The following is an 18,061-nucleotide window of genomic DNA, read 5'->3' as shown; positions in this document are numbered from 1 at the left end:
TCACAATCCGCTGATAATTTTTTTGCATTTCACAGAAATAACCCTGGCAAACATTAATTAGATGAACGTCATTTAACATGATCATTTAACAATATAAGGCATATTTACACCATCCTCACAAAACAAACACACAGCCATACACAAATCCTCATAATTCAATTCCAAAGGCATTTTACAAGTTATAATCTTGGCAACGAACAAAATATTTATCCCAGAAGCACGCAACCTTTTGTTCCCCCATGTGAGCCACTTGTCCCTATTGGGCTCATGCAAAATGGAAGCTTCCTTCATTGTGCTAATTTTTAAAAATGTGTTTGTGCCAAATACTATCCCGTATCTCTAGACCACAGCTGGGGGAAGCATGGTCCCTTGTTGACTTGTGGACTTCAACTCCCAGAATTCTTGAGGATGCCATTTTAATAGGAAAGGTTCTAAGGCAGAGGTGGGGGAACGACGGCCCCTTGATGACTTGTGGACTTCAACTCCCAGAATTCCTGACCTGGACATTTTAATATGTAAGACTCAGGTTCTAAGGCAGAGATAGGGAATGATGGCCCCTTCTTGACTTTTGGACTTCAACTCCCAGAATTCCTGAGGCCGCCATTTTAATATGAAAGATTCTAAGGCAGAGTCGGGGAACTGTGGCCCCTTTATGACTTTTGGACTTCAACTCCCAGATTTTCCAAGCCAGCCATGCTGGCTCTAGAATTGTGGGAGCTGAAGTCCACAAGTCATAAAAGGGCCATCGTTCACCATGCTGGCTTGGGAGTTCTGGGTGTTGAAGTCCACAAGTCATAAAAGGGCCATCGTTCCCTGTGCTGGCTTGGGAATTCTGGGAGTTGAAGTCCACAAGTCATAAAAGGGTCATTTGTCACCATGCTGGCTCTGGAATTCTGGGAGTTGAAGTCCACAAGTCAAAAAAGGGCCATTTGTCACCATGCTAGCTCTGGAATTCTGGGAGTTGAAGTCCACAAGTCATGAAAGGGCCATTGGTTACCATGCTGGCTTGGGAATTCTGGGAGTTGAAGTCCACAAGTCATAAAAGGGCCATCGTTCCCCACCACTGCCTTAGACCCATCGTTTTGTGCTGTGGAACTTTATATCACTGCTGTAACATATATAAAATGGTGAGCGACCAGATGATATATTTATTCCATGGATGAGAAGGCTTAAACCCCCAAATGTCTTGACCATGCATTTGTTAACTATTATAAAAGGATCTAGGTTTTATTTTCACTAATCCTATCCTTTAAAAAAAGAAAGAAAGAAAGAAAGAAAGAGCCAACTCATGTCCTATCCAGTTCACAGAAAGAAAGAAGCCGCAGAAGTCCAAGGAGAAGACCAACAAGTTAACCATCAATGGAACAGATACCTAATGCACCATGGACATGAGATGCAATATTGAAAAACTATAGCCCATATTTTTGCAACAGTTCAGATTGCCATGGACGTTTCCTTTCTGGGAAATCGTCGGGGATGTGAATCTTTTTAAACTCCTGAATACATTTTTTCATCTCTTCTTCAACGCTGAGTTTCTCTGAGACCTTTTTCTTGGAAAGGTTTGTTTCTCTGGACTTACTCATCAGAGTCTGGAAAAGTTCGCTGTTTCGACGTTTCTCTGGCGGGGGCATTTTCTGAACCGGAGCCTTCTTCGATGGGCGATCCAATGTCAGGGTATTGGACTCGTGGCTCGTAGGCTGCTGAGCGCTAGTCGCATTCTCTTGAGGCGTGCTCGCTTCGGAATGGCTCTCGCAACTGGAGGTGGACAATTCATTGCAGGACGTTCCGCTCTCGCTTCCTTTGTCCGTCACCTTTTCGTGTTTGTGATCTTCATGCTCTTGTTTGGGAGACACCGTTCTCTGTGGTGGTCCTAGCAAACATAAAGAGTTCAAATTATTAGGGGACAACGGCCAATCTGCAAACATTTTCAATGTCCTGTAAGTTCAATTAACAAACACACACACACACACACACACACTCACACATACACACAACTACGAAAGATCAGTTGGAGGTCTGGGAATGTGTCCAAGAAAATCGTTCTCCATCTGGCTGAGTTTGGAGCACTCCTTTGGAGTGTCAAATGACCCTGGCAGAGTCTTCTGAAGCAGTGCAGAGGCCATGATGAATTTCCAAATTTGGATGTTCAGAACCTTTCTCACTAGAATAATATTTTATTTTCCAGGCTTGCCTAGGGTTTCAGTCAAGGATCATTCCTAACCACAACCATATTTTATTTTCAAAACCACTTTATATGTCTCAGTCAGAGGTGGGCTACCGCCTGTTTACAACGGTTCGGATGTACCGGTTGTTATGATTCTGCACAGTTTGGCGAACCGGCAAATTTCACTACTGGCCAGTTGATATAACCCCCCTTTTTAACTGGGATGTCTGCTCCTACAATTATCTACATTCTTCAGACCCCAGTAACTACCGGTAATGCCATAATATGATTGACTCTAGGGAGACCAAAAGCCAACACAGTTGTAAGCTGCATAAACAAGAGGGATAGAATCAAGATCACATGAGGTGTTAATACCACTTTATCATGCCTTGGTAGAGCCATACTTGGAATACTGCATCCAGTTTTGGTCGTGCCAAATATATAAAAGATATAAAAAAGATGTTGAGACTCTGGAAAGAGTGCAGAGAAAAGCAACAAAGAAGATTAGGGGACTGGAGACTAAGACATATGAAGAACGGTTGCAGGAATTGGGTATGTCTACTCTGATGAAAAGAAGGACTAGGGGAGACGTGGTAGCAGTGTTCCCATATCTCAGGGGCTGCCACAAAGAAGAGGGAGTCATTCTCTAAAGCACCTGAGGGAAGAACAAGAAGCAATGGGTGGAAACCAATCAAAGGGAGAAGCAGCCTAGAATTAAGGAGAAATTTCCTGACAGTTAGAACAATTAATCAGTGGAACTGCTTGCTTCCAGGAGTTGTAAATACTCCAACACTGGAAGTTTTAAAGAAGAGATTGCATAACCATTTGTCTGAAATGGTGTAGGGTTTCCTGCCTAAGCAGGGGGCTGGACTAGAAGACCTCCAAGGTCCCTTCCAACTCTGTTATTCTATTTTCTATTATACGGAAGTGACAGTGCCTACTGGGTCTCTTAAACAGGTGCCATACGTGGCACATTATATACAATCTACATCCCAATTTCTGATTGCAATGGTTGATAAGTATTTGGCAGATGGAACTAGCCAATGTTTTTTAATTATGATTATTTTTTTTCCCTGCTGTAAACAGGAAGAAAACATCTCTTTTCTCGCGCCATCAAACCTAGGAGTTGATGGATAATCAGAGCAGGCTGGAGTGCATAGACATTTCCCAAAATAGAAAAACAAAATGTGTATTTTATTGTTCTATAGATTATAAGGCTGGCATCTTTCTTGGTTCACATCCATCTACCACCAGGAATGTTGCTATGACCACAGAGAACCAACAAGAAGGGTTGTTGGGTAAATCTAGCTTAATCAAAAGAAGGAATAGGAGCGACATGATAACAGTCTTACAGTATTTGAGTGGTTGTGATAAAGAAGAGAGAGTCAACCTATCTTCCAAAGCAGGGGACTCCAACCTTGGGAAATTTAAGACTTGTGGACTTCAACTTCCAGAATTCCTCAACCAGCTGTGCTGACTGAGGAATTCTGGGAGTTGAAGTCCACAAGGTCTTAAAGTTCCCCAAGGTTGGTGTCCCCTGGTCCAAAGCACCAAAAGGCAGGACAAGAAGCAACAGATAGAAACTAATCAAGGAGAGAAGCAACCAAGAACTAAGGAGCAATTTCCTGACAGTAAGATAAATTCATCAGTGGAACAACTTGCCTCCAGAAGTTGTAGGCACTCCAACACTGGAGGTTTTCAAGAAGAGTTTGGACAGCCCCTTTGTCTGCAATGGTGGAGGGCCGTGATGGCGAACCTATGGCACGTGTGCCACAGGTGGCAGGCAGAGCCATTTGTGCCGGCACACAAGCTACAGGCAAACTTACCTCACTGCGCATTATTTCCAGAAAAACAGGAAGTGGCAAAACGGGGCTAGTTTTCGACCTACAAAGCTTGCTGAAGCCTGCAGAAGCCTTCCTCAAGCCTTTGGGAGGCCGATAAAGGCCTCAAACCAGCTGAAAATCAGCTGTGAGGTGCAGTGCAGGTCATGGGGGGGGTTGCACGCACATGCACAAGGGCGTATGGGGGGGCACATTGCCTTCTGGATGCTGGCACACAAGCACAAGCATGCAAGCGCATGCACAATTTTTGGCACAGGAGCCCAAAAAGGAAAGCCATCACTGGTATAGGGATTCCTGCCTGAGCGGGGGGCTGGACTAGAAGACCTCCAAGGCCCCTTCCAACTCAGTGCTGTTCTGTTATTCTGCAAAATTCTTCTGCTAATCAAAAGAGATTGCACTGTGATTGCGACGACTCATCCGAGACAAATATGGCCAAAAGATAAGAAGCAGTAACTGCTTTTGCTGCAATTTTTTTTTAAAAAAGGCAGTTCTAATTCACTTTGGCTTTTTTTTTTTTCCTTTCCTCCCACTTGGATAAGCACCATGAAAGCCTAGCCTACAGCAAAAATAAAATTAACTTCCCAGATCACTACCAAGAGACCGACAGGGCACTTACTACCCACCGTATGGCTCAATTGCAGAATTATAAGCAGCCATTTGGACTTAATGGCATTTCATTCAGGAAAACATTCCTTCTTTCAAAACCGCCGAGTTTCGGTTTTACCACGACAAGCACCATAAAACAATGGAAGGAGTCCTGAAATGTGTTAGATAAGACAATCCATCTGGTCTTCGTTTTCCATAAAACATCCAGGGTTACAATTGTATTGCTTCAATGGGGAAATCCAGGAAAAAAAAAAACAGAAGCAATTAAAAATATTGATGAGGATAACAGGGGTGGGATTCAAAAAATTTAGCAAAGGGTTCTCTGCACGATTGCTGGGTGGGTATGGCCATGGTGGGCGTGGCCTAATTGGCCTCCTGCACCATGGTGGTGGGGGGGCGTTTTTGCCCTCCCTGGGCTCCGGAAGCTTTTCTTGAGCCTCTGGAGGACAAAAATGGCCTCCCTGGGCTCTGGAGGCTTTTCTTGAGCCTCTGGAGGACAAAAATGGCCTCCCCAGGCTCTGGAGGCTTTTCTTGAGCCTCTGGAGGATAAAAATGGCCTCCCCAGGCTCTGGAGGCTTTTCTTGAGCCTCTGGAGGATAAAAATGGCCTCCCTGGGCTCTGGAGGCTTTTCTTGAGCCTCTGGAGGATAAAAATGGCCTCCCGGGCTCTGGAGGCTTTTCTTGAGCCTCTGGAGGACAAAAATGGCCTCCCTGGGCTCTGGAGGCTTTTCTTGAGCCTCTGGAGGATAAAAATGGCCTCCCAGGCTCTGGAGGCTTTTCTTGAGCCTCTGGAGGATAAAAATGGCCTCCCCAGGCTCTGGAGGCTTTTCTTGAGCCTCTGGAGGATAAAAATGGCCTCCCTGGGCTCTGGAGGCTTTTCTTGAGCCTCTGGAGGATAAAAATGGCCTCCCGGGCTCTGGAGGCTTTTCTTGAGCCTCTGGAGGATAAAAATGGCCTCCCTGGGCTCTGGAGGCTTTTCTCGAGCCTCTGGAAGATAAAAATGGCCTCCCGGGCTCCGGAGGCTTTTCTTGAGCCTCTGGAGGACAAAAATGGCCTCCCCAGGCTCTGGAGGCTTTTCTTGAGCCTCTGGAAGATAAAAATGGCCTCCCGGGCTCCGGAGGCTTTTCTTGAGCCTCTGGAGGACAAAAATGGCCTCCCGGGCTCTGGAGGCTTTTCTTGAGCCTCTGGAGGATAAAAATGGCCTCCCTGGGCTCTGGAGGCTTTTCTTGAGCCTCTGGAGGATAAAAATGGCCTCCCGGGCTCTGGAGGCTTTTCTTGAGCCTCTGGAGGATAAAAATGGCCTCCCTGGGCTCTGGAGGCTTTTCTCGAGCCTCTGGAAGATAAAAATGGCCTCCCGGGCTCCGGAGGCTTTTCTTGAGCCTCTGGAGGACAAAAATGGCCTCCCCAGGCTCTGGAGGCTTTTCTTGAGCCTCTGGAAGATAAAAATGGCCTCCCGGGGCTCTGGAGGCTTTTCTTGAGCCTCTGGAGGACAAAAATGGCCTCCCGGGCTCCAGAGGCTCTGTGGAGGCTGGAAAAGGGCCTGTTCCCAGCCTTTCAGAACTTCCTGGAGGCCTATTTTTCGCCCTCCCTGAGCCTCCGTGCAGGCCCTGTACTTACTTGGCATCCAGAACAGGCTGTGTGGAGACTCCTGGGAATGGAGGGGCAGGGTGGGGAGGGGACAGCTGGTCATCGGGACTATTGGTTCGCCGAACCAGACATAAAATTAACATCCAGTTCACTCGAACCAGCCCAAACAGGCTGAATCCCACCTCTGGTGAGGAAGCACCATCCAGACAGCTCCATTCATAAGTTCACATTGTTATCAAAGTTTCACTATACCAAACCAGCAGTCTACAGATAGCCCTTGACTTACAACGGTTCATTGGAAGTTACAATGGCACTGAAAAATGTGACTAAGGGCCTTTTTTTTCACACTTATGATCGGGTCAAGAAAAGACATAAAACCGGGCAAATTTCTCATGTAGCACCATAAATGTTGGTCCCAATTGTTGGTCCTTGTAAATTGAAGACTACCTCTATTCCTGCTGCTAATTCAGGAAACCAGCCCATATGAAGAGCAATGCTCTGTTTTTCAACTTTGAGAGGGAAATGAAGCATGTTCCAAGCCATATACCTCAATCTTAGCAACTATTTGGACTTCAACTCCCAGAATTCTGTCGGCTGCAAAATTCTGGGTATGGAAGTCCACCACACATCTTCAAAGACACCATGGTCGAGAAACGCCCTTTTAAAAACTGATTATGTTGAAAATAAGTGAGGAGAGGTCAAGAGTAGAATTTTGCTTAGGATCTCCAGACCCCCAAAGATAATTTGAATAGATAAATTACTCACTACAGGACTACAGGAACCAGGAGCAGTACTCAGGTAATCCTGAGGACACAAATAAACCTCCGAATGGCCTCAACAACTCTCTTAAAAGGATGCAAATGACCAGCTTGTCTGCAAGGAATATAAATCCTTCCATTCCCCACTATCCTGTCAGAACTGAAAAAGCTTCTTGGAATGAGAAGTAAAACATCTTCAAAGAAGAAAAATAAGAAAAAGCATCTCCCAAAAAAGCAACTTTGGGACAACAACGACTCAGATAAGAACTGACAAACTAGAAATATTTTCACACTTTGCTTCCAGCACTGGGCCATGCGCAGTTTGTCCTTTTAAACAGTCCTCACAGCTGCAGCCTGTAAAGGAGATCAAGGCCCTTTCCTCCCCTGTAGACCACACCATTCACATTTCTCCCTTATCTGCTCCTCCCCGTGTGCCCTAGGATGAAGAGGGGATGGGCCTGGGTCTTCCTCTGAATGCCCAGCCAGCCTGTGCCCTTCCCCAGTTTCCTCCACAACCTCCAGAGCCATGTTCCCACTCCCTGTCAGCTGTTCCTCCTCTTCCTTGGAGTCATATTCTAACAGGACATGACAGGGTAGACTGGGTGACCTTCTGTGTTTAAGGTGAGGGGCTGCAATCATTTCTCAAGACTATGCAAAAGAAAAGAGCATCAACCAGCCCAAAAGAAAAGAAAAAGGCTCCAGGGTTTCTCTACCAGGAATCAGCATCCAGTTCAGCATAGATCAGTACAGCGGTGGAATTCTACTGGTTCAGTCCGGTTCTGCTGAGCTGGTAGAGCCAATGACCAGCAGAGACCGAACTGGTTCTCCCCGCCACTCTGCTTTTGGGCCCGCCCACCTGCCTGGGCTGCCATACTCACCGTTATCCCCTGCTTTTGAAGCACAGCTGCTTTGCGCGGCATAGCAGAGTGCCGTGCATCAGCTGCTGAAGTGACCAAGAGAGTGCAAGTTTGCAGGTGGTGAGTCGGAACACCTTTGCGCCTGCGCAAATTCCTCTGCACCTGTGCAAAGTGCACATTTGGCATGCGTGAGCACCAAGCCAAGTCCACCAAACCAGTGGTAAAAATGTTTGAATCCCACCACTGGAGCGATGCCAAGGTTATGATGACCCAGGGCGTGGCACAGAGGCAACCCAATCAGATAATCAATAAGAGTCCTTTTATTAGCACCAACTTTGCCCCCAGTGTCCTGGTTACCTTCTGGGCTGGAGAAAAACTCCCAGGAACAGCCTTTGGCTGCAGAGAATCAAGCCCAAAATCTGGTCAACACAAACTGTAACTGTAATCCAATCAAGCCAAAATGAGGTCATTAGTCCAGCAGGTCAGGAGAAGGAATTCCAGACATGAAAGCATGGCAGTCATTCAACACAGTTGGGAGGATGCCAGGAACGCAGATTACGAAAGTCAACACAAAATAAACTCACATTTGTTCCCACCAGACATCGCACTCAGCATGCATCTCTTTTAAACTCTCTTCCCAGGTGTGGCCAATGAAGGGAATCGGGGCCCTTTCCTCCCCGTAATCCATGCAAACCACATTGCTCTCTTCTCCGTTCCTCCCTACATGCCCTAGGATGAAGAGGTGTTGGGCCTGGATCTTTCTCTGAACTCCCTCTCCCTTGTTCTACCTCTCCCAGCTCTGCCTAGCCGGACTTTGCCCTTCCCCAGTTTCCTCCACAGCCAATGGAGCCCCTGTTGGCTGTTCATCTTCCTCTTTGGGTTCAGATTCCGACAAGCGCATGACAAAGGTTAACATCAGACCAACAATCAAGTCAACGACACCCCAATCAAGAAACTGCCAAAGAAGCCAACAGTCAATAGCCCAACCAACAAATCTCTAAGACCCACAGGACAAGCCACTAGAATGTAAACTGACAATACACTGCATTTATTAACACTGATGACAGTACATAGTTGGGTGCTGAAACATCTGCAAGAAAACAAGCAAACTGAGAGAGCACCATGGACCCCTGGGATAATGAAGCGCTGACATAATGTGATTCTATCAACTAGTCACAGTTAGTTTTTCTATTTTAAATGATAACACACAGTGAATTTCATCCCATTGCCCCCACCATCCTCTCCCACTGATTAAAACCGAAATTCATAGCCCGTTTTATCACGCCCTCAACGTACTCTTCTACAGTTCCAATACTAATAAAAGCTTGTACATTTTCGCAATTACATATTCATCATTTGTACATAATTCATTCCCAAATTCTGTCTTACATTGCTCGAGCCCCGTTATCCATATTAACTCTTTCTCTTAATTGTGCATATGAAAACCATCAGAAAGGATATTCCTCTCTAGGCATTGTTCTCTTGGTTTCGTCTTAAGTTCCCCCGCTTCCTTTATTAATAAACCTTGATCTGTTGCCTGTTTCTATCTGCTGTATTTTGTTTTGTTTTGTTTTTGCCCTGTCCCCTGAAATTCTCTTCCAATGGTTTAAAACAAACATTAAAAAGCAGCAGGAGATGGAAGGAAATAAAAGGGAGCCCTGGAAGAACCTGTAGAATAATCCACTAATATCAGAAAGATTCTGGGTTGGAAGCAGGCAGAAGAGGCCTCCATCCTGCAATGGCTAAGATGATGGAGGAGGAGGAGGAGGAGGAGGAGTGTGAGGTCCTTGGTGCTCTCTGAGCTTGGTGGTTTTCTTGCAGACATTTCATGACCCAACTAGATAACATTATCAGTGCTAGAAGGGAATGGGGGTGCTTTGTTTGGGTATTTTCCCCCATCATTGTAGTTGTGCTTTTAAAGTTGTAGCAACATCTGCCATCATCAGGCTTCACAGATGAACACAAAACAGAAGCCTGATGATGGCAGATGAGATTCTACCAAAATGTCGCTACAACTTTAAAAGCACAATTATAATGATGTGGGAAAATACCCAAACAAAGTTGAATGCCATACATGTAAGCACCCGTGAAAATATAGATAGAAGATAGATAGATAGATAGATAGATAGATAGATAGATAGATAGATAGATAGACACATACATACATACATACATACATACATACATACATACATAAAAATTAAGGCCTTAGAGCCAAGGTATGTAAGCTCCTAGGTTGAGTCTTTCTTTGTTAAGTTTCCATCTGTTACTTCTCTGGGACAGCCTTCCAATATTGGAAGACTCTATCAGGTCCACCCCTTACTCCTTCTCTGTGTTAAATGAGATATACCTATGTCCTTCCATCGTTCATCACAAAGGTCAGTCTCCAGTCCCCTAATCATCTTTCTTGCTCTTGTCTGCACTCTTTCTAAAAGTTTCAACATCTTCTTCTTCTTCTTTTTGTATTGTGGTGACCACCAGAACTGGACACACCATTCCAAGTGTGGTCTTCCCAGTGCAGCATAAAGCTTTCTGTTCTGACCTAGGCTTCACACAATCCTAAAGCCGACTCCTCGTCCCGACAAAAAACCCCTTTTAATTAGGCTAATGGGAATTTATCTCATTCACAACCAGCAACGTCCCAGCAAACAGTCTTTCAAGGGTGAATTGCAACCACAGACCTTGGAGAGGTGGTGTAGGGTATTTAAATAGAGACTTCTAGGACGATGTTCCTATTGGTTAACAGAAGCAACGATACGATTGGTTAGTAACGTTAGTAGCTGATTGGCCGCCAATAGCGGCGGGAAGTTTAACTAAATGTCATTGGTTGCGAGCCATGGAGCAGCCGCTATAAAAAGGGCTGCTGCGGTTCGACTGCAGTTGAAGTTACTGTTATTATTAAAGAGCTGAATTCAACTCCGTTCTGCGAGTCTCTTTACTGGCGACAGAACAGGTGGGATTTGCCGGTTCTCCAAACTATTCAAAATGGCCACTACCAGTTCTCCAGAATTGGTCAGAACCTGCTGAATACCCGCCTCTGATATGGGGACTCCCGGGAGGAGAGGGGCAGAGGGGCGGGGCCAGCCAGGGGTGGGATTTACCAGTTCGCCAAACTGCACAGAATCTTAGCTAAAACTCGTCGCAGTCAACCCTGCCTATGGCGCAACGACATGAGGTCTGCCACAATATTCTGATGCAGAGCAGAGATGTAGAAATGTTCACTAAATTCCATTACAAAATTCAGACACTATTTGCACACGTAAAAAAAGATGAATTCCTATTACACAGTCCTTAAAAGGCAGAAGGATTAACATTTCTTAATGACAGGGCTGTGCGTTTGCCAGTAACCATCTCTCTCTCACACACACAAAATACATTTAAAAAAAAAAAATCTTGCTAAAGTGATAAAGAAAGCCAAGGTAACAGGATAATGAGTTGAAGAACATAGTCTAATTGGTCATGAAATATCAATATTTCAATAAATGTGCCCCGGAATTTTGTTATATTTAATTAGCCTCTCTCTCTCCCCACTTCTATTCCTTCTTGCAAGGTATAAATCAAGAAAAAGACAAATTGCTGACTGTTTGAAAACATCCATGTACTGATTTATCAAAAGTAAGACAAATCCATGGAATAATATGTTTTGGAGAGATAAAGAAAACATATTAAAACAGCTTAACTTCTTAGGGTAATGCCATTTAATACTAGGCATAGGTAATCTTTCAAGTTCGATCCTAGGAAGAGGCAGTTATTTCTCTCTCTGGGCACACTGAGAATATATCTGCTGAGAAAAACTCCACACTGGCAACAGGAAGTGCATCTGGCCAGTAAATACTCATCTCCATTCAGTTGCTCAGACTCCATCCTGCAAGGGATTATTTAAAAAGATGATAGATGATCTTCTTCTTCTTTTCCAATTTGTAATTTATTCCCAGAGTTCAGCAGTGATGCACACAAAATGTTGGCATGGGATTCTCATAGGTCTACTCTCACGTTTGACACCAGTAGTAAATTAATTTGGTACTGAAACAAGATTCAAATACAGGAAACCAGTTGCTCTTCTTAAACCATGCAGACATACTGTATTTCACTGGAAAGATTTTAAGCTCCAAGCTGCACCTAAAAGCTCCATGCTTAATACTGAAATTATACATTTCAGTTTAAATTCTGCCTATTTACAAAACTCTCTCCCCAATTAGGTCAACTTTACAGATTAACAGAGTTGGAAGGGACCTTGTAGGTCATCTAGTCCAACCCCCCGCCCAAGCAGGAGACCCTACACTATTTCTGACAGATGGCAGCCCAGTCTCTTCTTGAAAGCTTCCAGCGACGAAGCTCCCACAACGTCTGAAGGCAACTTCTGTTCCGTTGGTTGATTGTCCTCCATGCCAGGAAATTTCTCCTCATTTCCAGGTTGAAATTCTCCTTGGTCAGTTTCCATCCATTATTCCTTGTCTGGCCTTCAGGTGCTTTGGAAGATAGCTTGACCCCTTCTTCCTCTCTGGGGCAGCCCCTTAAATATTGGAATACTGCTCTCCTATCTCCCCTGGTCCTTCTCTTCATTAGACTAGAATAAACTTCTCAAAAGCTTCCAGTGAGGAAGCTCCCACAACTTCTGAAGGCAACTTCTGTTCCACTGATTGATTGCTCTCACTGTCAGAAATAATTCTCCTTATTTCCAGGTTGAATCTCTCCTTGTTCAGTTCCATCCACTTTTATCAGCTTCAATAAATTTCCCCATTTCTTCGATCCACTTAACCATAAAATTTTCTGAAAGTGCATGCGGAATCTGTTCTTATGATAGCAGAGTATTTTTAGCAGAATGGATGAACAGGAAAAAAAAGGCATTTTCTTGATTGTAGAAACAGCTGACATACAAAAGCTCAGTGGGCTGACATGGATATTCCTTTATGTTTCCAAAGAAAAATAGATGAATTAATCTTGGGAGGAGGAGGGAGAATGATTTCAAGGCAGATTTTTTTTAATCTATAGAAAACAACGTTGATTATAGATGCTTAATTATAAGGCAGGAAACAAGTTTTCCTGTGAACAGTGAAAGTCAGCAAGAGAAGAAACAGATGGCCTGCCATGGAATATTTTGCTCCTTGAGAAGACATTAAAATATAAACTCTCACAGCCTGCATTTTTTTTAACATAGGCTGCCCAGTCAAACTGACTCAAGAACAAAAAGAAATACAAATAAAAAGTAACACCCATAGGCCTCCCCTCCGTCAAAATTGCAGCCTGAACAAATGACTAGATCCCACATCTTTTGGTCAAAGGAAATCTGGAAGGCAAAGGATGTTGAACTATTTTAATCTAATCTGATTTAATTCTAAGGAGAAATTTTCTGACAGTGCAAACAATCGACCAATGGAACAGAAGTTGCCTTCTTCATTCCATTATTCTATTCTATTCTATTCTATGAATTGAGTTGAGTTGAGTTAAGTTGAGCTGAGTTGAGTTTATTGTCACTGCAACTCGTACAATGAAATTAAATACCATCTTCAGTGTACATTATGACCATGAAAATAAACACAAACACACATCCTTCGAATTCTATACATTGAATTGAAAACCCCTGATATTGCATTAATATTGCACTATACAGTAGAATTCAATAGAGTTACTGTGCTGGGATAGAAGCTGTTTTTCAGCCTATTTGTCCTTGTTTCTATTGTATTGTATTGTATTGTATTGTATTGTATTATTGTATTGTATTGTATTGTATTTTACGCTACACCACACTACACCACGCCACACCACTCCACTCCATTCCATTCCAATTAATTCTATTCTATTCCAATTATTTATATTCTACTCTACTCTACTGTACTCTACTCTATTCCAGTAATAATTCCTGGAAATAAGAAGAAACTTTATGACAGTGAGAACAATCAACTCATGGAACAGAAGTTGCCCTCGGAAGTTGTGGGAGCACCATCACTTGAGACCTTCAAGAAGAGATTGGACTGCCAAAATGTCAAAATGATGTAGGGTCTCCTGCTTGGGTGGGAGGCTGGCCTAGATGACCTATAAGGTCCTTCCAACTCTGATTATCTGTTATCAGTAGTCTAACTATATGATGAAAATATGAGTCATAAGGACTTCTCAGTTCAAAGAAAGGCAACCATTGTCCAAAGGCTCTTTAAAAGATCTAGATTATCCTTTTTGGATTCTCTGTAGCTGAGATCTTATATCTTTCTCTAGAATGTCTTGAAAAGCAGTTGGAAAGAGGTTTTATGGCCACAGGTGGGCACAGGCAAGACATGTGCCAGGGATGTGCCAACTCTGAGCCATGTGCTTTCACCCTTTTCCTTTCCACATCAAAGACAGTGGGGTATTTGAACTCAGGAAATGGTGCTTTGTTCTAATCATGATTGTTAAAATAAATGAAACTCTCAAAAACAATTTTTTAAAAAAATTCCCACCTGTGATTGCATAGAAACTGTAAGCAGGCAAGGGAGAAGATTTGTACCAGAAGATAGAAATGGACTAAGTAAAACTCGCTTCTCCTACTCATAGCTTCTCCTTTCCTATTTGCCACCTTTAAATCTGCTCATGTGGCATATGCACTATGGATACGTGAAGTGTAGCTACCATGTTCCCCCCAAAATAAGACACTGTCTTATATATATTTTTGCCACCAAAAAGGCACCAGGTCTTATTTTCGGGAGATGCCATCCACTGACCTCACTTGCGCGTGTTGCCTCCTTTTCCCTGTCAGAGGCCTTCAGGAACTTCTTCTGCGTCTGGCAAGGCTTTCCTGAAGGCCTCTGCAGCTGATAACAGAACTCTGGATCGATCCAGAGCTTTCAGGGAAGCCTTGCCAGACTTGCCAGCTACAGAAGAAATGGATTGGTGAGGCAGGTGTTGGGGTGTGAGAGGCTTGGCTACAACTGTCCAAGGTAAGTAGTAGGGCAGCTCCAACCCCCACCCTAACTTAATTTTTACCTATGCACTCTTAATTAGGGCTTAATTTTGGGGATAGGGCTTATATTGGGCACAAATGTAAAAATTAAGATAGGACTTACTTTCAGGGTAGGTCATATTTTGGGGGAAAGTTCTTCAGCCATGAATTAGGAAGGTTACCATGATGTATAAATAGTATCAATAAAGTGAGAGGTTTAGGGACATAATTTGGGAATATGAACAGGGGGGATTTCGGTTAACACGCCGAGCCATCTTTGTACCCTTTGTGCAATTCTGTTTTCTAAGTCATGCTAGAAGCTGACCCAAGCTTATTCGGGGTTTCTATATCTAAATCCACCTTATTTCAGTATCAACACCAATATCAAGTCCTTCCTGTAAAGTTTAAAAAGCATCTTTTTATTGTTTACAGTGCATTAAACATAGAGTTAAGATATTAGTCAGTAGCTTAATGGCAAATGGCTTAATGGCAAGAATTATTCACTGAAACCTGCAGCTATTCATTAAACCTCCCACATTCTTAACTGTCTAATAACTACATTAACAGTAGGCAATTTTAATTTTTCCCCCTTTTAATTTTCTTATTATTAACCACTGCACTTCCCGGGTTTGGGGAGGTTGCAAGTTTTGGAAATGCAGCAACAGCCAATATTGTCCAGGGTCAGCAAATTAAACATAGCAGCCATCTCTAATTACAGCCGAAGAAATGGAAGCGACCTTGCAAGTCATCTAGTCCAGCTCACTGCTCAGGCAGGAGATCCTGTACAAATTCAGACAAATGGTTGTCCAATCTTTAAAAGCCTCATAACTCAAACTAGATAGCACCATCAGGGCTATGGGTAGATGGGATGGGACAGTACAGGATGAAGTAGAGTAGAGTAGAGTAGTAAAGTAGAGTAGAGTAGAATAGGAATAGAATGGCATGGCATGGCATGGCATGGCATAGCATAGCATAGCATAGCATAGCATAGCATAGCATAGCATAGCATAGAATAGAATAGAACAGAACAGAACAGAACAGAATAGAAGAATGGAATGAAGAATGGAATTGAATGGGATGAGATGGAATATAGAATAGAATTGAATTGACAAGAACATGGAATATGGAATATGGAATGAAGTAGAGTAGAATAGAGTAGAGTAGAGTAGGAATAGAATAGGATAGGATAGGATAGGATAGGATAGGATAGGATAGGATAGGGTAGGATAAGATAGGATAGGATAGGATATAGGGATATAGGGATATAGGGATATAGGGATATAGGGATATAGGGATATAGAATAGAATATCAGAAAATAGAATAAAATAGAATAATGGAACGAAGAATGGAATTGAATGGGATAGGATGGCATGGGATGAGATAGAATATAAAATAGAATTGACTAGAATATAATATATAGTATATACAATATGGAGTGGGAGTGGAATGAAATAGAATAGAATAGAATAGAATAGAATAGAATAGAATAGAATAGAATAGAATAGAATAGAATAGGAGTAACAGAGTTGGAAGGGACCTTAGAGGTCTTCTAGCTCAAATCCCAGCAGTTGTGGTTGTATGTCGAGGACTACCTGTATTAAGACCTGACATCCAGGTCTGTATGTGAGCCACAAAATGCGCATGCATGCTTAAGTGTCATGCACTTTTTGTCACTGGCCTTCGTCCCACCTACAGCCTCCAGTGCGGTTTTCATGAAGTTGTGATAGCTTGTTTTCAAAAGAAGACGGAAGGTCTTTCCCAAGATAACCTCCATTTCTTTTTCTTTTTTTTTTTTGGTCTTTATTAAAAAATATATCAGAAGAAAAAGTGCCAGAGGACTCACCATAACGTTAAGTGTTCCATTCCCTGCCCGTTTTTAATCACTCCTCAGGATTTGTTCTAATACACAGCGGAAGGCATTTTGTGCTGTTAGGAAAAATTTGTCCAGTGGGAACTGGACCTTTTCTGCATTTTGGAACATGGTGCTTAATAAGAAACGGGGTTGCCAAAATATATGAGGGAGGAAAAGAACCTGAGAAAAACAGAACTATCTTTGCAATAATGGAGAATATATGCAGCTCAAGGTTGAGCTGTGAAGTATCAATGATGCCTCAAAAGCGTCTTTCCTTTTAATATTTATAACTCTACTAGCTGGATACCCCTGCTTCGCTACGAAACTACGTGGTCGGGCTTAGTTTTTGGGGAAGAAAATAAGGGGGGGGAAATTCTGCCTGCCTACCAACATCCATCGGTATTCACCTGGCTAGCATCCTGTAAAGTGTGTGAGAGAGTTGAGGGCTGTTTGGAAACTGAAGCAGTATTTGCTGTGTGAGCAAGAAGGAGGCAGCAAGGAGCCTGGGCGTGGCTTAGCTCAACTGTTCTGTACTAAAGCTGCTTGGTGATATGAAACTAAGACTGAAACTCCTCTCCTCTGCTTATGTTTTGCCTTTGGGAGAGATTTCTTTTCAGGTGGGGAGGGGGAGTGGATCTCCTTAGCAAAGAAGAAGAAGAAGAAGAAGAAGAAGAAGAAGAAGAAGAAGAAGAAGAAGAAGAAGAAGAAGAAGAAGAAGAAGAAGAAGAAGAAGAAGAAGAAGAAGAAGAAGAAGAAGAAGAAGAAGAAGAAGAAGAAGAAGAAGAAGAAGAAGAAGAGGAGAAATACTAATGCTCTGATAGTCTTTTGAAAAATCCTTTCTTAGTGAGCACCTAGAAGCCAAGAGGTGCCAAATTTTAAGTCTGTAGGCTTTACGGTTCTGGAGATTTTGTGATGATGCATGAGGGGTATTTTGCTTTTATATATATATAGACATTAAGAGTGTACAGATAGTCCTCATTCAGTGACTGCCTGGTTTATTAAAGGCAATTAAAGTCATAAAAAGGAAGAAAACATGCCACCAAGAGTGAAGAATTCTGGTATGGAGGGGAAATGATTATTTTGAAAATGCACAAATGTGTCTGTGTGTGTGTGTGTGTGTGTGTGTATGTGTGTGTGTGTGTCTTCCAAATAATCATTTTTATTTGTTTGTGCACGTGCATTAACATGCAACCAAATGTTAGGATTTTATTATACAGAGGGTGGTTGTTTTTTTTAATATTAAACTTTCTCTTCCTTACCAATTATTATTTTTTGCCTCTACTTGAAAATGCCAGCACTTTTTCAAGCAGAAAAATTCAAAGAAAGAAATTCATAAATAACTATTTCATAACACTTACTTCCTCATTTATTTTGGCTGGTTTTTCTCCTCCCCTTCTTTGCTTTTATTTATAAGATCTCCTGTCCTCAACAGACTCATTTAGCCTAAATATTTGCTAGCAAGGGTTATTTCTTCGTTTTGCGGGGT

The 18,061-nt window shown here is 42.9% G+C and overlaps 1 protein-coding gene across 1 annotated transcript in view; it reads right to left on the bottom strand.

Moving 5' to 3' along the window:
* Nucleotides 1-1,286: 1,286 nt before the first annotated feature.
* The window catches only part of KCTD8 (potassium channel tetramerization domain containing 8), a 41,177-nt gene continuing 24,402 nt past the window's right edge, over nucleotides 1,287-18,061 (bottom strand). Inside the window, exon 2 of the mRNA XM_026700039.2 lies at nucleotides 1,287-1,870. Within this exon, the coding sequence (XP_026555824.2) occupies nucleotides 1,410-1,870 (461 nt within the window). The 3' untranslated portion in view covers nucleotides 1,287-1,409. The remainder of the gene's footprint in view (nucleotides 1,871-18,061) is intronic.

This window comes from Pseudonaja textilis, chromosome 6, assembly GCF_049901715.1.
Source record: "Pseudonaja textilis isolate UNSWEBS1 chromosome 6, rPseTex1.2, whole genome shotgun sequence".
Classification (NCBI taxonomy): domain Eukaryota; kingdom Metazoa; phylum Chordata; class Lepidosauria; order Squamata; family Elapidae; genus Pseudonaja; species Pseudonaja textilis.
Note: the sequence above shows the minus strand (reverse complement) of the source record. Positions and strands in the feature narration are given on the sequence as shown.